The sequence below is a fragment of the Mandrillus leucophaeus genome, unplaced genomic scaffold (genome assembly GCF_000951045.1).
Source record: "Mandrillus leucophaeus isolate KB7577 unplaced genomic scaffold, Mleu.le_1.0 Scaffold1938, whole genome shotgun sequence".
Classification (NCBI taxonomy): domain Eukaryota; kingdom Metazoa; phylum Chordata; class Mammalia; order Primates; family Cercopithecidae; genus Mandrillus; species Mandrillus leucophaeus.
In genome coordinates this window covers 253,705-277,042 of record NW_012101963.1, presented here as the reverse complement: position 1 = coordinate 277,042, position 23,338 = coordinate 253,705, and the positions used below count along the sequence as shown (strand labels likewise).

The following is a 23,338-nucleotide window of genomic DNA, read 5'->3' as shown; positions in this document are numbered from 1 at the left end:
TGAGGAAAGCTTTACCCTGAGTTCAGTTACTGTCTTGCCACCTGCAGATGGAAGCACACCAAATTGGTCTCTTACACTGAACACATAAGTTTCCTTTGATTTCTGTTGAAGCAGGTCTCTAGGTTATCAAGGAAGAACATTATTAAACAGTTTTATTTACTGTGGTTGAATTCTAAAAAATGAAAAAAATGCCAATTTTTGAAAAATAGCAAAATATTTTAATTCTAAAAAAAATTTGTTACCCTGTAATATACCTGTAACACTAGTCCTCATAGAAGATAAAGTAGAAGTGAAAGGCTATCTTAATATCAATTCATGAATACTTTGTTGCTAGAGCAGCAGAGTTACGTCTGAGTGTTGTATCTGTAAGATTAACTATTTTATGGACCCCAAATATAGATTAAAATGCAGTGCCAATAAATATTTAATCGTAACTTTCTTCTCAGACCTTAATGTGAATTGTCTCTGAGTCTCTGAGGGAATTACTCCAGAAAACTTTTTGTTATTGTTGTTTTGTACATGAAGTCATTAAATATATAAAATTGAAAGATCTCAATTGAACAACAGTGCATAAAGTCCTTTACCTAAGCTGCCGAATTTGATGTGTAACCCTCATAGTGAATACACTACACAACAGGTATTAAGAGGACCTCTTTGATGGATAAATAATGCATATAAAAAGAGCACTAAATTTGGATCCCATGCTGTATCTAACACAAAGAGAGTAGCTAATATTTTCTGAGCTCAGTATGTGCTGGATACTGTGCCAGGAACTTTCGTATGTTTCCTAATGTGTAAAACAATCTTAATTGGTAGGTAATTTTATCCTATGGTTTTAACCACTGCTCCTAGTGTATCACCTGTCTTTGTGACTTTGTAATAGACATGAAACTTCTCTGGGCCTCAGTTAAATAAAAAATCAAGTGTTTATATACACACCTCTTATCAACAAGCTGAGGAAAAAGTATCGATTTTTCTTCTCCTTAAGTTTGCAAATAAATATAGTTTATGATGGATGTATAATAGAAAAAAGACAAAATTGAAGAACTTTGGAGGAATTTCTGTTCCTATCTGCTTTTGCCACTCACATTATTAAGTACTTGTGTTTTTTCTTACCCAATGTCCTTTGAAGCATTATAGAATACTATTTGTAAATATTTTTAAAAATTTAAAAAGGCTTTGTAATTAAAACCACATTAGCAAAAGAGAGGTCAGTCAACAGTCCTTCATTTATGTTTTAATATTTTGTCACTTTTACAGGATATAAGGTGTGGAACTGAACATTTATTTGGCTGATCCTCATCATGAACCGTGCTTTTAGCAGGAAGAAAGGTAAGTGTGGTCATTTTTTAAAACTTGGGAGTCAAGCCAATGTTGCTATGAACGTAAGCACAGATGTTAAGAAATCAGTTTTTCTTGTTTTTCAACCACCTGGCCAAGAAATGAAGTTAGATTAGAGCAACACAAATCTGCAAATGTTGCTAATTAGCTTTCTCCAGTTATCACCCTAGTGAAAGATCAAAGTTGTTTATTACACTGAGTTCACAATACATATGTGATAATATGTCGCCTGGCAATTTGAAGCTTGTTGTGAAATTGCAAAGAATAAAATTATCTGAAACTCCGTTCTAACTTTAGCTTATGTAGCCATATAATACTAAATTTCCTGGGCTTACATAAGATTAAGGTAACATAAATTCATTCATAATTATGTGTGTGAGTGTGCACAGGCTTCATGTATCATTGAATAATATGTGAGGATTGGTAGTAGATAGATTTAAAGCAATGAGGCCAAAATAAGTTTGTTATTAATTTTTAGGTAGGAATTTAAATAACTATGAATGCAGTATATTATAATGATCACTATAGGACTGAAAGAAACAGCTAGTTAGATGTTGTTTCTTAATGGGCAGAAAAACATGGCATTTGACAAACTATTTTATGATGCTCTTACAAATGTAGAAAAATAAGTATAACTTTGTTGATGTCAGTGATGTTTAAATAATGTATCCTTTTCATTCTCAAAGGAGTTCTCTAGTGGAGGGCATCAGGCTCTCTCCTCTTTTACATTATTAATGAATTGGGAAATAATTCTTAAATAATGATAATCAAATTCGTAGATGATTGAAAGAATACTTAAATAATGATAATCAAATTCATAGATAGAAGGTAATGATACATGAATGCTATAGTAGGATTACAGATGTGTGAAGAAAAAAATGACAAGTTAGGCCTTATTCCACCCTATAAACTTACTAAGATACTGCAAATTGTCAAACAAGGGCCCAGAAAATCTAATACTTTTATCATGATTCAAATATTGCTGTTATTTGGAAGATGCACCTTAAATGCTGTGTGAGTAAAAATGGCTGAAGAATAAAGTCAACAGTGTGATTATCAAAGGCTCTGTGTCATTTTCTAATGTATGGATAATGAATAGTCCAGAACCATGACTAGTGTTCTGTTCAATATCAGGCATTCAGGCACTGTGTGTTCTCCCTTTAAAAGGTTACAGTGTTAACTGACACATAGTAACATGCCCAGATGAGAAAGACTGAGATGACTTCAGGACTTTCAGCCATGCAACAGGAAGCATGACTGAGAACCATTCATGTGTTAATGAGAGCTGTCTTTCAATATTTCAAGTACTGCCATTTAGCCATGGGGTTGAGTTTAGTAAAGGACAAATAGGTGTAAATGATAATGTCACTGATTTAATATAGGGAAAAAGAATTCCAAGAAAGTCATGTAAAAGTTTAATTAAATTACTCAAATTGCTAGCTTTTTTTGGTCTCTGAAGTGAGAGGTGTTCAAACATTTGGATGTGGCAGAGAAGATTAATGTATTCAGTGAGAATTTAGATAACGTAACCTTTAAGGCACTTTTCAACCCTGGGAAGCTAGAAATTTATTATTTTACTTATTTTTTCTGAATAAGGGGAAAGTAAAATGACATTGATTATAGTCTGTAGCTGCTTCTGATTTGTAAATATTTTAAAAATTTTAAATGTTTTTAAATGTAAAAAAAGTACCAAAAGTAAAATAGTGTGTCTTTCATTCCTTTTACTAGTAACAAAATCTATAAATAATTCTATGATATATTGAAATTTTTGTTTTGTTTTATATAGAGACAGGATCTTGCTATGTTGCCAGGGCTGGTCTCAAACTCCTAGCATCAAGTGATCCTCCTGCCTTGGCCTCCCAAAGTGTTGGGATTATAGGCGTGAGCCACTGTGCCCAACCTGAAGTATTTTTAATAAAGCAATAGAAATCTTACATCACAACTTAACACTTTAATCACTCTGTTATTTTTAATAAACACTTCTAGGCCTTTCTTTATATATATGCTAACAATCCTCCTTTCCTATTGCTTTAAAGTTGAAACTCCACATTTCTAATTTACTGTTTATTTGAAGGGGGTTTAGAATGGTTTTTCATTGAGAAATCTCAAGAGTTGGATAGTAATGTGAGTAACCAGTAATTGTATATTTGTCTCATTTGAACACAGTGGGAGTACAACTATGGGAATAGTGGAGTGATTCGGAGAATCAAGAAGCAGAAGCACTTGTTATTTCCCGATTTGCTTCATTCACTTTCAATTTCTTTTGGCTTCTCTTATTTTTCAGGTCTAATGATTTAGTATCAGGAATTCATTCATTATTATTTTGCCCCAACCTGAAGTTAGAACTTGAAACTGAAAATTTTACCTTAAGTTTACCAATCAGTTCTGACTTTATCATTGGGTGAAGTTGTTAAAGAAAAAAATTTTAGAGCCCCTGCTCCTGGTTTCCATCAATAGCATTATTTCATTAAATTTTAATTTGAGATAAAAAACTTAAATTTTGTGAGAGTATTTGTATATCTGGATAAGCTGGAGCTATAAGCTATAATTATATCACTAGAGAATATTTAATTTAAGTCATGCTTCCAAAACTACCATCAACATACACTGTGTACAGTATCCTAAACAAAGCAAGATGGTCTTCTATCAATAAAAGCTTACTCTTTATTTCATACATACCCAGTATACTTGGTCATCACATGTAATCTTACTAAATGATCCTGGACCTCAGAAGCCTAAGGAAAAAAGACCATCTTAAAACTTAAACATAATTGTATGTTATTTTTTTATTTAATCTCTGAATTAGTAAGTTTGTATTTCTTGATTGAATTCACTGATTTTCTTTTCAAATGCTCTAATGGTGTTAGAGTTACTCAGAGATTCTGAAGAGTGCTGAATATATTAGAGTCATATCATTTTGAGCTCTTTTGAAAAGCTCTTTAAAAATTAGTCAAATATAATCATAGATTAAATTTTAATGATTGTCTTTGTTTTAGATTCTTTCCCTAAGTTAATTTTCTCTTTTAATTAAAAAAATATATATTCTATTTATTACATCAAATGTAAATCATTAAGTAAAAAAGCATAAAAATAACGTGAATAAATGATTAAATAATTCAACTAATTATATTTTTTAAACTTAGTTGACATACTGTCGAGTAGATATCATAGTACACAGCACTTAAAATTTAATATTTAAATGTTACTTTCTTTTTTAACAAACATTTTATTCAAATGTATCTATTCATCAACCAGCATTTAGTTTTAAATTTAAAGTACTCAAAAGTAGATGTTTCACCATTGTAAGCTCTGATGATACAAAAATAATGAATTTACTCTATATTTCTTGATGAGTTATTCATCTAAATGCATTTTGAAAACCTAAATTTATTGACCCAGCAATCAAAGTACATTGATATTTGTCAAATATGTTGAAATGTTGGCATTTTCCTTCATGTAAGTGTTCAATATTGAGTTAGTGACTTTACTTTAATTCAAAGAAGGGGAACTCTTTTTAGAATCTCTATATTCCCATTTCTGCACATTTTCATATATCTAATACCTTCTATGAACATATATAGTGACCAGGACCATCATATCTATTTCCTACTCAAGATTTAGTCATATCTATAAGTTAATATAAAGAGTCTTATTTTGTCATGTTTTTGCCAAAATATAAATGAGGATGACAGTAAGAATGCATTTTGGAAATCCTTCAGGTTTTATAAATTGTACTGCTCATACTTGAGGTTATGTAATAAACAAGCACTAAATTATCAGCACTCGATATATGGATGCAGATTTTGTCATTGTAGGAACTGCAGCTTATCCATCGAAATTTAATATTGTTATTAAATTTAATATCCATCGAAATTTAAATTTAAAATAAAATTTAATTATTTTAGTCTGTCAGCAGAGGCAGCTTGGTATACTCTTTTTAGGTCACTGCAATATGAGTCTATAACAGAGTCAATTTCATCAGTTTTCAAGTAATAGTGGTTTATGGAGAAAGAAATTATTAATAACTCTCTACCTCAGGATTAGTATGACCCATCATGGTGAGAGTTTAGTTAGACTTCACATGTTCCTCAGATGTCTTGTATGTTTTGGAAAGGAGACATGAAAAGAATTAAGTGAAGGAGTTAAAAGGAGAAATTGGACATCTTTTTAGTTTTCCTAAAGGTGTTTTTTGTTTTTTTGTTTTGTGTTTTATTGCCTTGGAAGAAGTATTGTGATTTACTTCTTTTAATGTATAAAAGCAAGACTATATTCCAAATCTAAGTGCAAATTATTCTTGAATTAATCATATTACTATCCATTAGCAATCACAAAAAGTATAGCTAAGATGAAAATCCATATAGAAAATACAAATTTCACACATTAAATGTCAATGTCAATATTTTTTTAAAACTTAGAATATATTGCTGTTCAAAATACTTCACCCAAGTACGACTATCATATATTCCCTCTAGTAGTCACAAATAGCCCCAATTCTCTTGGCCCTTCATCTTTTGTATTGGAAATACTTGAGAATATTGCATTGTACCCCATAAACAAGTTTAATATAAATATACTGCATTATTATTCAAATAGTATAAAATAGTTTACATTCCAAAAATATGTGCCATTTTCTCTATGTCTTCACATTCACCCAGTTTAAGAAGAACCTATTAAGGGTATCAAGTTAGTTTCTGTTAACAGCATTTAAAAAATCTAAATTTAATGTTGAAAATACTTTGTTAGTAATACAGTATTTCCTTCCAGTTTGTACTTATATGTTTCATGGTAAAATAAATCTTTGATTTTGTTCTATTAATAGTACTGATCCTAAATGTTTAAACTCCCATGAAAAATAAGATACATACAAAACTACATGAATGGAGACAAAATATTGAAGATTGAGAAGTCGTACTCCAAATAAATGCAGATTCAAAAAAAAGCCAATTTGTTTCATGTAAATGTTAACATTTTTTTTCTCCCCTTTATGCATTCATCAAAATATTGGGGAAAATATGTGGGCTATATTAGTAAATTTCAAAAATTAAATTAAAAATATTAGTAATACAAATATAAATAACAAGATATAAATAATATATAATACAATTAGTTTTAATATAGTCTATCCTTTTGAGTTACTTTTATTTCTAACATTTTTAACACTTATCTAAGAAACATTTTGATTTATTGCGTTTGAGACTATTTCTATCCAAAACTCCTGAGAGAAGACCTTCAATCATTGTTTCTTCAAATTTAGAATAAGGATTTATCATAATATTATATTGATTTCCAAATGAACATAGTAAGTTGGTTTATTTCAGTTTCATACAAATGCAGTTGTTAGTATAATATGATAATTTCCCTTTAGAATAGCTAAATCTTGATGCTACAATATAATATTCACAAAGAGGTAAAGAGCAGATTATATTTTATTGTTCTAGGAATTAAGAAAAATAACCTATAATTCATGAGTATATAAAGTGAAAGAAGAAAGATACTTGTTTTAAATCACAAATGAATGTAATTACTCATAGCCCTCTGATATTATTTTTATATGTTCTTTTAAAATTTGGTATCATTTGTATTATTTGAAAACTTTAAAAGGAAAAGCTAGGGACTTTTATACCAAAGAAAGAATCCTATAATCACTCCTTAACTGCATTGTTCTTCTATCTGAGTGGTTATTCTTTCTCAATTTAGCAAAGAATCTCAGAATTAGAAATACTCTACCCAGCTCAGATGTCCTACAAATGGTAATGCATGAATATGACACCATGGAAACCTAAAATTTAACTCTGTGTATTTTTTATTGCAGACAAAACATGGATGCATACACCTGAAGCTTTATCTAAACATTTCATTCCCTATAATGCAAAGGTAAAAATAGTTCATATATTACTTAATTTTATTTTGTTATAGTATTATTTCTGATTCATGGCTAATCTTAGATTGCTTATGTATTGACATTTCCTGGTTAGTGATTCCTGAAAAAAGGTTACATAAATAAAATAATTGTGGCATGGGAAGTTATTTTTCTCTGTAGAATAGTTTCTCTTTTTTAAAGTATATTCTTTAAAATTACTATTTAAGTCAAACGTGTTTTCTTCAAGTGATGGTTATTGTTAAAAATATTTGCAATATCGTGGCCTGTAGAAACTCAAACCACTAACAAATTAGCTTTCTTTAAAAATATTTTAATGTTACATTACACGACCTAAATATAAAAACCTGCAAATGAGAGAAATGAGCTGCAATTTTCATAAATGTAATTATCATTCAAGAAAAAAGAACAAAGTTTACATTTTTATTTTATTGAGATGAAGACGTGCTCTGTAAGCCAGGCTGGAGTGCATTGGGGAGATCTTGGCTCACTGCAACCTCCATCTCCTGGGTTCAAGTGATTCTCCCACTTCAGCCTCTGGAGTAGCTGGAATTATAGGCACGTGCTACCATGCCCAGCTAATTTTTGTATTTTTAATAGAAATGGGATTTCACCGTGTTGGCCAGGCTGGTCTCAAACTCCTGACCTCAAGTGGTCCACCTGCCTCAGCCTCCCAAAGTGCTGGGATTACAAGCATAAGCCACTCTACCCACCCTAAATTATTTTTATAAAGCACACAAAAAGGTGCCTTTTAAAAATTATTTTGTTCAAGTTGCTGCATTTTAAGAGAGAACTGGGAACATTAATCTATACTCTGTGTCTAAAGATTTCATTTGTTGTTGAAAAAAATGAGTGAATTCAGTTTACAACAGGGACTTTAAAGAAAGATGCTATTTTGTAGTTAATGATCACCAAACTTGTAATAATTTTCAGAGAAATTTGAGTCAAAATTTGGAAGAGACAGATACGAGTTAAAGAGGGGATTGGAAATATTAGAGTCAAATTTAAAAGCAACTGAACTTGGAGATGGAATAGGGGAAAACAAAACTATATCTTTATAAGAGAACTTAAACGTTTATGGATTAGTAAAGTATACACTGGGATACAGTGAGATTAGGCATAGCAATTATTTCAGGAAAAATTAAAGAATGTTTATTGAGGAGAAAATTAACAGTATGTGGTAGGAAACATCTAGGGTTCTTATCTTAGTCTGAATCAGAAGGAAGAAACATTTAAGAGCCTATCTAGAAGAAGTTCTTCCAGAGCTGTTGCTCAGCAGTGAATTTGGAGAGTGCACCATCTCTTGTCTTTTTCTTGCTGACTTACCAGCAAAGAAATCGGAAATATTTTCTGTATAAACATATTATACTTGAAATCACTACAGTGCTTATGAATTTTTCTATAAACTTAACATAAAAGTTGATTGTCCTAATTTAGCATGAAAAGTTTAGTTAACTGAATGAGAAAAATTTGTTTGTTATCCATCATTTCACAGATATTGTTCATATTAGCTATTGATACACTATATGAAATCTACACTGAAAAAAATTTTAATCTGGAAAGCTACTGTGATTTTTAAAGTGCATGCTCAGTTATTGATATTATCAATCATAGTGGAATTATATGTTCCAGTTTAAACCATCACTATTATTTTTATGTGACTGATATGCCTCATTTTGAGAAACAGCTTTATAACAGATTAAAAGGTTATATTATAATTAGATCTACATTTAAGTCTGCCAATCATTCTGCTTGTCTACATGGAAAAGTTGCCTGTGCCAACTCACAGGTGCGTAACAATTTTAAGACATTCTACAGGAAGTAGAGGGTACAGAAACATCTTCCCAGACTGGGACCAGTACAATATGGAAGGGCAGGATGGTTTTGTCTATTCTAATATAGCCTCATGAGTGATAATGTATATTTTATGTGTACAAAGTAGCAGTCAATTCATTTGAAAAATGTTAGTTTTTTTCTGAATTCCTTTGTTTGTGGCACTTTTTAAGTTGACTTCATAGTAGAGTTACTTTTCAAGGTATTCTGTATCTCTTGTTATAGAATATGCCACTTGAAGACCAAATCCATGACCACAGAAAGTAGCGTGACACAATAGAAAAAATAATACAGACTCTAGAGCTAGATTCCTTGGTTTATGTCATGACCCCAACACTTGTTTACTGTGTGACTTTGAAAAAATTGCTTAACCTTTCTATGTCTATGATTATTCATCAATAAATAGGAATAGTAACAATAGTAATTTATCACTTGAGTTGTTATAGACATAAAGGAGTTAGTGCTACAACAGTGTCTGAAATAGTGGAATTTTTTTTTTCAGGCAAACGTCAGTTCCGTCCCTCAGTTCTGTTCTTAGAGCCATTCCATTCATTGGATCTGGCCCATCCAGATTATCCAGGATAATCTCCTTCACATAAAGTGAACTGATTAGAGATGTTAATCGTATCTATGAAATAAGTTAACAGCAACACCTAGATTAGAATTTGATTGAATAACTGGGCACTGTAAATTAGCCAAGTTGACACATAAAACTAGTCTCATACAAGTATTAATGATGGACAAGGTTAAAAAGGCAAATTGGGAAGGCCTTGAATGGCAGAGGCAACAGTTTAGGTTGTTAACAAATCCAACAGGATTTTAGGAAGATAAATCGGTAGTGATAAAAAGGTCAGTTTGGATCGGGAGTGATAGAATGACATTAAACCTCTTAGGAAGTTATTTTAATGGTCCAAGTGTGTGGTAATAAGTTTACCATAGGGTAGTAGATACATTTGTAGTGGAAAATAAAGATGTGCTTAATATTCCAGAGGAAGAATTGAGGTAACATAGGGATGGTATATAAGCAGAGAATAAGAAAGAATATCTATTTTCATCCTGGCTAAAAGGGAGAATCATCATACCATTAAAAGATTTCTGTTACTTCACTCACTTTTGGCATCCACTGGTTACAAATTAATCCGATAAATTTAACAGAACTATTTAAGAATTATTATTCTCCCTGGAGAAATATGTAATAACATTTATGTTTAAGTGTCTTCAGTTTTAAAGCAGCAGTGTTCTGTTTTATTTTATAATTCTTTTTTAGAACACATTTTATTTCTACATTCTTTCAATTTATGGAACATTGATTTCAAAAATTCACATTTAATATTCATAGTGTAATGATTTCAGATCATGTGTCGATACAAAATAATAGATGGTTTAAAATAAGCATTGTTCTATGTAGGGTTCATTATTTTGGATCTTTAATGTGAAGTAACAGCATTAATATTCATTGGTAATCTTTTATATTATCCTGTGTACTCTGTAGTGATGTTTCCAAGTTAAAGGTTATTACCTATGAAAAAATGTGGTCATGAAATCAATGTAGTGGGTCATAGGGACATATATTTAGAGATGGGTACAAGGGCAAAAAAGTTGATTGCAGCTGAAGCTGAATAGGAGCTGGAGAAGAAGAGTACTGAGAATCTGGATGTATTTTGAAAGTAAAGTTGACAGAATCAATAGATTAGGTATTAGATTCTTATTGATACTGTAATTAGAACATTAAGGCAGAAATTTAAAAAATTCTGTTCCCTTCAATTTTCTATGAGAATGCTAAACTCTCTTTTCTATAATGATAAAATGCTGGCAGAGTTGTATTTTAATCAATTTATTATTGTTAGAGTGAGACAGTCATTTCATAGATGAAGAATTGTGACAAATGTTTCATTAAAACATTTTTATTAACTGTTTTATTCTAAAATGTATAATTATCCCCCCAAAAGTTTACTGTATTTATCCTTTTATGAAAATCTGTCTTTAAGATATACAAAAATGCAAGGATGTATAAGAATGAAGTTATAAAGAGATTACTACCTTACTTTGCACGAGGCAGCAGTAAAAAGAGTCAACATTCCTTGATTACCTGTTTACTGTGTTCCAAGCTCTAAAAGTGAGCAAATCTAAAACAAATAGTAACATGGACCTTCACCTTAAAAACTTATGACGTCCCTGTGGAGAGGAAACAGTCACATGAGACACAGAAAGAATTTCGGAAGAAAATTACATAATGATAACCAACACCTATGTCATTATCTTCTAAACTGTGGAACATCTTAAAATCAAATATAGAAATATCATACAACACATTCCTTGCAAACCCTTTCAAAACCATGTCAGAGAGTTTTACAAGTGAGAAAACTACATAGATAATCACCAACAAAATAAAATTCAAATGTCAAGGAGAGGTTTACAAACAAAGATTACCTTACATTTCAGAGTTTTCTAGAGTATCAGAGTTTTACATATGACATGTGCACCGTTTGCCACTTGGTATGTTAGTCAGAGAGGAGGCTTGCTGACCCAGTGAGTTGTGTAGTTTCTAGTGAGGCTTTCTCATCTTTACAACCTAAATTTGCCAACATATATAAACTATGAGCCTGTATTTGGGTTCAAAATACAAACAAAATGACAAAGAACAAAAACACTGCCTTCATTCCCCCACACACAAAATATGTAATATCAGATGTGACACTAAGATATTGGAACTTGAGGATTCTAACCCTTAGTTGGTTGAAAACCACATGTTGGGCACTTACGTTTGAAACTTTTAACTAAACCTGCCCAATAGTAATCATAGAAAAATCAGAACCCACCTATCTGACATGCTCAGATGCACCCCTCAAGAGTAAGCTCTATACCAACAACTCCACTGATTCTACCAGAACTTTATAGCCACATAGTTGCTGTATCCTATTACAGTAATTAGAGCAGCCACTTCTGGGTCAAAATATTTGGGTTCAAACTTCTACTTTCTCAGCTGTTATCAGAATTATGTAACTTTTCTGTCCTTGAATTGTTTTACTTGTAAATGAGATTAATAACTACAAATATCAAACTGGTTTGTTAGGATATTTAAATGAGTTAATATATATTTTTTAAAACTTAGGTCAGTGTTTGGCATGACAAAAGTTTATCGTTATTAATATCATTATAGAAAGTGTTCTGTCAACTCTGGAGTTGACACTAGTCATTACTATCTCTTGAGAATAATGTAGCCTTGAAAAACAGAACGAACTACTTAGAATGTGTATTAGGTATTTTATTTTGTCTGCTTGCATCAACTGAAGTACTTGCAGTGACCACTTTGAAAGGTTCTATGGGAAAGGAATGCTTTTTCCTGAAGCACAACAGGAGACTCAGTATTGTCACCTTGGTGGAATTATGTACAAGAGAATGCTTTGATCATTAAAGAATAATACCATTGTGATTATACTTTCCTGTTACCTTGAGGTAATAGGAGACACTCTGAGGTAACTGCATTCTGAAGCAAAATATTAATGCAAAGATTGTCCTGGTCTTAAAAATCAAATATAGAAATATAAGGCAGCCCTTGTAAACCTTTTGAAACCGTTAGGGAGTTTTACAAGTAATCAGTTAATGAAGAGAGAAAGTTACAACATTATGTGGCTTAATGAGTCATAGAAAAGAAGGATCTTAATGTAAAAAAATCATTTTGCTAATGTTCTTTAAATTGTTTTTTGAGAGTATATGATAAATTACCTTTCAATGAGATATTAAGATTGGTATATGACCTAATTGAAAAAAATTCAGGTTTAGGAATAAATGACATCTATTAGTGTATCAAAAAAAGGAAATGAAGAAAGAAAAATCTTCAGATTCAACTCTGTGGAATCATTGAAAGTTGGGCAAAAGGTGCAACTCTGTAATCGATGAGATGCCTTGTTGAAACATCCCAAATGGTTTTGAATTGCAATTTCATGAGATTCTTTAGAGCAGCTTTCTAAAAGCAGCAAACATAAGCACTTGCCAGTTTTGCTGGTTGTAGATACCAGGGGAAATATAAGAAACATAAAGAGCTCAATTGCATTTCCAGATAATCTATATCATTTATCCAAAAATGAGTCTTTAATCTCGAAACATAGGAACCACTTTAAAATTTGGTGTTACATGACCTTTAAAAAACATTTATTAGATTTTAGAACTGGTCTTTAATAGTGCTAATATATATCATTTGTATTCATTTCAAACATTTTAAAATTAAAGAATGAGCATATAAATTGAAGCCTAACCATAATTTTTCCAATTAAAGAGATAATGTATACTATAATATGTATTGATAATTTGGGATCTGTTACCACTTGGAATTTTTGCTTTATATGTCAAAGTAATACTGACAAATGTTTAAAAAGAAATTAGAAATCTGTAAAATGTTACCTTTCCCTTGTCCTCTCTATAGTGGGAAACTGTATGGTGTTTTTTATGCCAAAAAATATGAAAGCAAATAAAAGCATAGTAACAACTGGAAGTTTGTTCAGTTGTGACTTGTATTAATAGCTAGTATGTGCTTATAAAATACAAGAATAAATGGAAAAAAGGCAATGGCAGTAAACACTTAGCATTGCATGGCTTCTGAATTCTTGAGATAAACTTTCAGTTAATTCTGAAGGTTATCATTACAAACTGTTATTCTACATCTGAGAGTACTCTAACAAAGTATTATGTAGCTGCTAGAAATTATTGAATAGGAACTAAAAACTTTATTAGTCCTCATTACATTTCAGTATTTACTATAGTATCATTTTATTATTTTAAAAAATGCAATATATGTGTTATGGATTCAAAGACAGTTTTGAAAAGGACTTTAGTATTCATTATTCAAATTTGGTTATTTTCTTGATAAAGTCATTCAAGACCCAGTGAAGTTGTGATTTGTTTAAGCTTACACAGGAAGATAGTAGCAAAATTAGGTGTGGAATCAAGTATCTGATGCTGTTCAACATCCATTTGTCTATTTATTGCGATATACTGTTCCTAATTTTGGAGAGTACTTAACCAGCAGATGAAAGACCTAAAGACAAAGTAAAATGTGTATATGTGTCTGCCACTTGTATATGTTGTATGTGAAATTGCTTCATCTGTGGAGCCCTGCCCCTGTCTGTTAAATAATTCTCTGGACATCATTTTAAACTAGGTATGGTTTGGCAGAGATGCAAGTGGGCTAAGCAGACTAAATAAAGTCTATTTATTAGCCTCCCTAACACAGAGGCCATATGTCTAAGCTTCCATGAAGTATTGTATCTTTCTTTATTCTGCTTTGCTTAATGATATTTTTATTGACATAATTCCTGGATAAAAATGCTTTGGTGTTATCTGTGTCCTTAAATGGTTCTTCACCTTCAGAGCATCTAGTTATACATAGGACATTTTCTGAAAGTTGAATATATTTATCATTTATTTCATATTTCTGCATAGATGTGTTTGGCCCTAGATGAAATAATTTTTGTTTTTTATTTTATTTTTTAAACAGGGTCTCACTTTGTCACCCAGGCTGGAGTGCAGTGGCACAATTTTGGTTCATTGCAACCTCTGCCTCCTGGGTTCAGGTGATCCTCCCACTTCAGCCTCCTGAGTAGCTGGGACTACAGGCCTGCACCACCACGCCTGGCTAATTTTTCTGTAGAGATGGGGTTTCGCCATGTTGCTTATGCTGGTGTTGAACTCCTGAGCTCAAGCAATCCACCCTACTTGACCTCCCAAAGTGCTGGAATTACAGGCATGAGCCACCATGCCCAGCTGAAATAATTTTAAAAAGCTTGTTCATAGCTAGAGAATGTAAAGAAGGAAAGGACTGATTTAGTCTCAAAAGGGTCCAGCAATAGCATTCTGAAGACTGGACTGTGAGACTTAAGGATCTGAGCAGAAAGGAAAAGTAGAGATTATAGTTTTAGAGGAAAAAACATCTTTCCAAAAAATAAAAAACATTTAATGTTTTATCAATACCATTTCAGTAATAGTGTTTTGATGAGCCACTAAAAGCAGCATATAAGTGACTAAAATCAGCATAAAAGAAAATTAGCAAACAGGTGAGCATTTTTATTAATATTATTATTATTGTTGTCATTTTTTTAACAGAAAACGCAGGAGAAATGAGAATAAAGAGGAAAGGATTGTTAAGAGAAGTAAAATGTGGCAGGAAACACCAAGGTTTTGGAAATAATTTAGATGTGAACATTGATGTTATCAGTGTTATCAATGGATAATATGGTTGCATTTCAAATATTGATTAGGAAAATGGTAGGTGAAAGCAATTTGCCTCCAGATTCACTCTTTGTCATTTTATTCAAAAGGTGTAAGATAACACAGGTGGCCAGCACACTCTAGAGACACAAAATCTCTTCAGAAGACAAACTAAGATTTCCACTTACAATGTTCTTTCATTTTAAGAGATATTTTAGCGGAAATAATCTCTCATCTCTTAGGCAACATATACATAAATTCACATATTTTACATCAAAATAAAGTCATGTTTGTCTTTCTTGTAGTATTTTGAACTACGAGAAACTTCATTTCCAGAGCTGTTATGCGTATTTTTACATTTAAGAATAGTCTCCTGTTGTGTGCTTGTTTCTTCAGTTTCCAGAAAAGTGTGTATCATCTATTTTTTTCCTTTTTGCTAGAACTAAGTGGTTTATTTTTCTAAACCTTTAAATCATTTTCATAAATGTAAACATAGACTCCAGATAGTAAATCAGATAGTATTAAAACACCTCCTCTTTCAATATCTTGCACAGATGTGATAGCAAAGTAGTACAAAGAGGTTGCTGGGATATGGTTTAATTCATATAAGCAAAATCTGAGGAAAAGTATATCTCCAAGTATGGAAAACACAGGAGAACACAATGAAAAATCAACTGTTTACATTATTAGGTCTTCAAAGTGTTATGTATTTCAGAATAATAACTTTTATTTTGGAAGCACGTTATGTGCTAATTATTAAAATTTAAGCAGTACAGTCAAGCACAGAATTACAGAAATGAACACATTGCTCAAACTGTATCAGGCAGAAATAACCCAGTATTGACTTTTGGTTAACAGTATTCCAGGCATTTCTTTGCATAAATACAAGTGCGAGAATGGATATACAGATAAAAAAAATAACATTTAACATATAAACAAGACTCCACCAATAATTTTCTAAGCATTTCACATCTGTCATCTCATTTAATCCTTAGAAAAGCCAAGTGAAATTGGACTACTTATACGTCCCATTTAACAGCTAAATGATAACATGAAACTGTAAGTAAGGAAAGTGATGCTGGGGATGAATGGATAGACTCCTAGGAAGAATTAACTTTTAAAAAAATGAAATTATAGCCGGGTGCGGTGGTTCACGCCTCTAATCCCAGCACTTTGGGAGGCCGAGGTGGACGGATCACGAGGTCAGGAGATCGAGACCATCCTGGCTAACACTGTGAAACTCCGTCTCTACTAAAAATACAAAAAATTAGCCAGGTGTGGTGGCAGATGCCTGTAGTCCCAGCTACTCTGGAGGTTGAGGCAGGAGAATGGCGTGGACCCGGGAAGCGGAGCTTGCAGCCAAGATTGCACCACTGCACCCAGCCTGGGCAACAGGGCGAGACTCCCTCTCAAAAAAGAAAGAAAGGAAGGAAGAAATTATAACGTGGATACTATTTTAAAATAACATTGAACTTTACTTGAATTTAACAGAAGGAAAAAAGTGAAGTGAATCGAAGGAGTTCCTAAATTTTTTATATATCTATCTCTTTGCAAAAGAGATATTAGTTCCTAAAAGGTTGTTCTAAGGTTCAAGAAGATGATGATGAAAGTCATTAAGTGTTTGGCATTATTGTGTTTTTCCTTAGTAGCACATTTCAATTTTTGACAGTAATGCATATTATACATGAATGATAAAGTGAATAGCTGACTTACATTTCTGCCTGGTAACATACTCCGCCCCAGTTTTTGTTTCTTATTTTAGTTTTACTTGCCAGGATTTGCAACGTTTACATTTTGTTCTGAAATTATAATTTCCATAGCAGTTTAGTCTAAATTAAATATTGAAATGCATTCAGATCACCAAACACTTTATTTCCTATTTATTCTCTATTTACGAGACCTATCTTTATAAGTCTCAGTTTTTGTCCTCAAGATTTTTTTCTAAAAATGACCCAATGACTTGAAAGTTTTGTGGGGTATTTCAAACTTGAGAATATCTATCATCTTTATGTTTGGATCTTTCTTTGCCTCAGAACGTTAGTCATTGTTGCACATTCTTCCTTTATTCTCCTGTAGAAAGAAATCTGAATCTATCCAAATTTCCCTCCTTGAAGGTGTCTTACTTTTTCTTGGATGCCTGAGACTTCATTTTTTATCCTTATATTTTCGTTATATAATTGATATGTCTTAATGTTGACTGTCCTGTTCCACTATTCCTATTGGTTCTATCGTTAGAACATTTTCTTCTTTCTTCCACTCCCCTTGGGAAGTCTCTTTTATACCCGTGACTTAAATCCATCTCTTGATGACTCTCCTGCCTAAATATCATCCCTAAGCTCCAGACCCAAACATTTGTCTAGCAGACACGTAATTTTTAAAAGACCTTAATAAAACATAAGGATAAATCCCAAATCAGGCTTATGACAGTCTTCAATAACCTTATCCTCCTCTCTCTGAGCCAGAAACACCACTAAGGACTGTTGGTTTCAACTGACAGATCTAACTCAATCTGGCTTCAGCAAGAAAGGGAATGCGTTGGTTTACATAAAAGAACACCTCACAGGGAGGACTGTCTCTAGGCCAACTTGATTCAGGGCTCATTTGATAATCTCTTCCCTTCAGTTTTCATTGGGTTGCCTCAGTTCTCAGACTCTTCCTACTGTCCCCTAGCAGAGTCAGATTTACATGACAGCTCTCAGATCCACTTCTCTAATAACTCAAACTCACCTTTCTGAATAGAATCTTGCTGACCCTTGTGGGTTTTATATGGATTATGTGCCCTTCCTAGTCAATCTCTGGATAATGTGTTCATGCCAGCCAGTGAATGACGAACTCATTGACTTAACCCATGTGACATAATGCATTCCCAGACAACATGGACTGCTTGTGGAGAAAGGGTAGGTCCCTAAAGGAAAGCCAAGCCAGTTACTCGAAGAAAGGAAAAAGGATGTTATAGATACAAATACCATTAAAAAAGCACTCTGCCACATGTATCAGCTGTGACCAGTGTTCCCCTCCCTTACCTTCTACATCTAATTAAGCATTGAGACTTTGTGTTTGTTTGAAAACCTCTTGAATATGTGTATTTCTCCACATAGCTACTACTGTCCACCTGATGTAGGTCAGTGCTTCTCCTAATGTCTATGATGAAACAGCAAATTTTTTCCCTAATCTATCACAGACTCGTAATTTTCAAAAATCTTGTAGTAATATACTCAAAATGATACCTCCTTTGTCAAAATGCTATAAAAATTGGTAAATGCTGACTCTCAATGTCTGTATTTATCTGGCATGCAACACTTGGTGTCAACTGCTATAGGCCACCGTCATCTATCTCACACACAGACCCTTACAGAAGTCTCCACACATCAGGTGGACCTCCTCTTCCTCCCAGTTCTGATATGGCTCCAAAATAAGAGTGAGCATTTTTAAATGAAAATCTGGTCATTTTATCTTCCAACCTGAATATCTCTAAGTAGCATCACATTTTTCTCATAAGCTATTCCTCTCTCCTTAACATAACTTTTGGTTTGTCTTCTAAAGCCTCATCTCTCTTATATGTTGTTTTTTTTCTATGTGCTCCTTTGTTTTGTCTCATAATCTCTTTCCACTCTTGCTCTCCTCAGGGCTTCTGTCTTTACCTTGAACATACATGGACTCCACTATATTTCCTGGCTAAATGTCAATGCTCTGCTTAGCTTGTTCCTTCTGGAAGACTTACCTGATACCACTTTCCTCTCAACTAAATCTCTGACTCAAGGGTTTTTGTGGTATCCTGTGCTTAACCACCCTGTCCTAGCTCTTCTAATCCTATTTTGTAAATTGCTTATTTAGTTGTCAGTATGTATGCTTTCACTAGATCAAAGCATCTTGGGAGGTAAGGCCAGATCTTGTTCATTATTATATCTCTGCCCCTAACACTATTACTAATACCTTATTTTCATTCGTTACTGTGGAAATTTGGTCAATTAATGGGTCCATCTGAGAAAATGTAAAGAGGGAACTCAAGCCAAACCAGACTGTTCATGCAACACAATTCTATACCCAATGCCTAGATGATAACTACATATATGCCCTCTTCTGGGGCTTCCCAGGCCCCAACTCCATCATCCTACTTGACCAGTTCCACTCTAACGTAAGTCTTAGCAAACACCTCTAATGCCTTGAAGCCAGAAAGTGAAGTCCTCCACTGTATTGTCAAGGCCACCAGGAGAAGTGAGTAGAAGATTAGTCCCATGTTCTTCAAAATATAACAACAAACTCACTTATCTAAAGAAATAATAGTGATTAAGGGGTATTATGCTATTACTGCAACAGAACCAACAGTTTAGAACTGGGAAGGCTGCATCCTGTAAGCAAAAAAGCATGGGCTTTGGAGCCTCATTGAAATGAATTAAAAGTAGACACTACAACTTAATTGCAAGCCTAGTATTTAACTCAGTTTTCACACATCTAAAATGCAAATAATATCTTCTTTATAGAGCTTTTGAGATATTTAATAAAAAAAAAATTCTGTACAGTGCCTAGCACATGGTTGGTGCTCATTAAATGTTAGTTTTTTATCTTTTATCTCTTTCAAGTATACCAAGATTTAACAAAGATTTGATATACCTTTATTACACGGAAGAAAAGCTTCCACGATTTCAAACAACTATCTGACAGATGGGATTTTTTAGAATATAGCACATTCATTAGGAGGTTAGTCCCTGATTCCTTGCATATTTTAATAACACAACCATTTCAAATTTCAACATTACGAAATTGTAAAACCAAATTGAATAGATTTGCACAATCCCCCTCTCTTCATGCCCTGTCTCCCAAGCAGATTTTATCTGTGACAGAATTAATCACTAATGATGATAGGCATGGCAGCAATGGCTAATTACTTCCTAGGAGATTTAAATTCAGAGAAGCATGAGTCACCTCACCCCAGACTGTGCAGGTTCAGATAAGAAATAGTATCTTGAGCATCAAAGTAAGCACTGAAGGGGCTTGATCAACTTTTAGTTGATCCGTAGCTGTAATCCTAAATAATTAAAACTAGCTTTTTAGCTCCCCCAGAGTTTGCATTTATTTCCAAGAAATGCCACACCACTTTCTTGGTTACATGTCTGTTTTTATTGCTCATTAGAATGGTATTGCTCTAGGCTTGCTCACACAAACATTTGGCTAGGAGATGATGGAATAAAAACAAAGCAGCAAGCTTTACCAGGAAAGAAGCTATTTTTATTTGCAGATATTCAAACTAAAAAATATTCTTCAGAAACTTCTGGGGAAAATATGAGCAAGATTAAATATGCTCAAGCATTGCCAGAAGAAACATGTCAATAAAAATAATTATTTTCAGGGTGTAGAGTGAGAAAAAAACCTTTAAAATTTAAGCAATGAACTTAGAATTTTACAGATGGTTTTATATGCTTGTGTGAGTGTGGACATAGCAAGTTAAAGGAGTAAAGCAGATATTATAATTGATAGGGTTTGGATTTGTGTCCCTACCCCAATCTCATTTTGAATTGTAATCCCCAATTTTGGAGATGGAGCCTGGTGTGAGGTTTTTAGATCATGGGGGGTGGTTTCTCATGGTTTAACACCATCCCCCTTGGTGTTGTCCTGGCGAGAGTGAGTTATGGCAAGATCTGGTTGTTTAAAAGTGTGTAGCACCTCCCACTCCTTTATCTTTCCCCTGCTCTGGCCATGTAAGATGTTCCTGCTTCCCTTTCACCTTTCACCATACTGGAAAGTTTCCTGAGGTCTCTCCAGCCATGCTCCCTGTATGGCCTGCAGAACTGTGAGCCAATTAAACCTCTTTAATTTATCAATTGCCCATTCTCAGGTATTTCTTTATAGCAATGTGAGAACAGACTAACAGATATCAATGAGTTATCTGCCAGTTTTTGAAAAAGTAATTAAGATGAAGAAAAAACATATAGCAGAATTGTGATACAGAATGCAGTCCTGGTAGCATTGTGTCAGCATTACTTGAACATCTTTAGCTTAAACTTTTGTAATAAATTAACAAATGAATATTATCATTTATTTAGTAAATTTCATAAGCAATGTTCTTCTGTATGTTCTCCAGTATACTAAAAATAGCAAAGAATGCAAACATGCATAACATTATACTAAATGGTCCAAACAACAGGACATTAATTGACTAAGTGGGTGCAGTGTGTTTCTATGACCACCAATATAAAATGGAAATATTTTTAGATAAAGGTAATGGACTATTACAACTTAAAATGACTTTGTTGTCTGTTTCACCATGAAATACCTTATAATGAGATGATGTGTATATCTATAGTATGTTTACTTTTTTTAAGGGTATAAATTAACAATCTTTTAAACAACTTCCAAGAGGCAAGTTTGCAATTTCAGAATAACCAATCAACAAAAGAGATGAATATTTTACTATTTTTCTTCAGCATATAGTAGGTGCAGACTCCAGATGTAGAAAATGTGTGTTCCACGGTCTCAGGGAAGAAACCCACTACAGAGATTACACAAAGCTGATGGTTGAAAGAACAGACAGACCCTTTGCAAGGCTTTAAAAAAGGCAAAGAAAATGTTATAGTAAAAGAAAGAATCCACAAAAACATGAAGGATCTGAGATGCTTCGAGGCACAGCTCTCTAGAGTCCTTTGTTAGTCACGCAAAAATCACCTCTAGATTATGAACCAACAGCATATGTGGGAGGAATTGTGGTTTCCGAAGACTTTGTTCTTACCCTGGCTAAGGATTAGTGCTAGATTTCCATACATTCCAGAGATATCCATGTAGCTGGCTTACTATCTCACACATATTGGCACCTTGACTTATATTAAAGAGCATCCATGGGAAGAATGAAGAAAGATTTCCTAATAGATGCAAAGAGCCAGTAGAAATTATCTTAGTGTGTCAGGTGAGGTGGCCATTATAATCAGAGGTAACAGCATACTCAGCATCCCAGAGACATACCAGAACTTGGCACATTTTAGAAAGTTTACGGGTTCACTGTGACTGGAGTGTATGTAAGTAAAATAGACAAAGAATTAACACAATACTACTTCAGTTGCATTTCTGGGTGACAGACTTGAACTTAAGATAGGGGATAATGAGGTACTGGGTCAGAGATACCTCTTAGTTCTAGATGTTGAATTTTAGATTCTATAGAACATCTAGGTTGGAAATACCAAGAAATAATTAAAAAGCCCAAAATATAGAGCAGAGTCTTTTTGTGATCACTCAATAAACACTAAACAATTAAAAGATGGAATTTAAGAGCTCTAATGATTCCTGTCAGAATCAGTTATAAATAGGAAAATGAACCAAAAAAGTGTTTTAAAATCTGTTTCATGTTGTGCACTTACGTTAGAACAAATTATTGTTTTCAAGTTTCACTATCCTCAAAGATAAAGATGTTCTCTCGATTAAGAAAGGCATCTAGTGTTCTATAGCACTGTAGGATGACTATAAATAACAATAATATATTATGTAGTTTCAAATAGCTAGAAGGAGGATATTGAATGTTCCCAACACAAAGAAATGAAAAGTGTTTGACATGATGGATTTGGGAATTACCCTGATCTGATCACTATATTCAAAGCATCACTGTGTACTCCATGAATATGTACAATTATTATTTGTAAATTAAAATAATATTTTTCTAAAGAAATAAAGTTACACAAGATCAGGTGAAATCTGGCTTTATGTGAAGAAGGAGTTTGCAGTGGGAATTTCATTATGACTTCTTTATACCATGTGGAGTCAAATTAGACATTCTCTTTCTTTTGTTCCAGTTTCTCTTTTATCCAAGGATTTTAATCAGTCTGAAGTTAGAATTTATTGAAATTAAATTCATAAATGTATGTGCTGTGTGTATACATAGTATATATATACACACACATATACAAATGCACATATATATGTATATATATACAAGAACCCTGTACTGTATCTTACAGACTGGGGAATAAATGGTAACGACTTTTAAATCTAGCTGTCTTCATGTTGACAAAGCATCTTTCACATAAGCAATTCTTTTGAAACCTGAGAAAAGAGAAACCTGGATTTTTTTTCTGAATACTAAGCAAGTTCCTTTCAAAT

General features: G+C 32.9%; 1 protein-coding gene across 3 annotated transcripts in view; it reads left to right on the top strand.

Moving 5' to 3' along the window:
- Window positions 1–1,210: 1,210 nt before the first annotated feature.
- GULP1 (GULP, engulfment adaptor PTB domain containing 1) overlaps window positions 1,211–23,338 on the top strand; it is a 119,870-nt gene continuing 97,742 nt past the window's right edge. For 2 of the 3 annotated variants that reach the window (XM_011978399.1, XM_011978400.1), the window contains exons 1-2: window positions 1,211–1,332; window positions 7,154–7,215. In XM_011978399.1, coding sequence (XP_011833789.1) covers window positions 1,305–1,332; window positions 7,154–7,215 — 90 coding nt within the window. In that variant the 5' untranslated portion in view covers window positions 1,211–1,304. The remainder of the gene's footprint in view (window positions 1,333–7,153; window positions 7,216–23,338) is intronic. The other variant, XM_011978401.1, reaches the window with a different exon arrangement.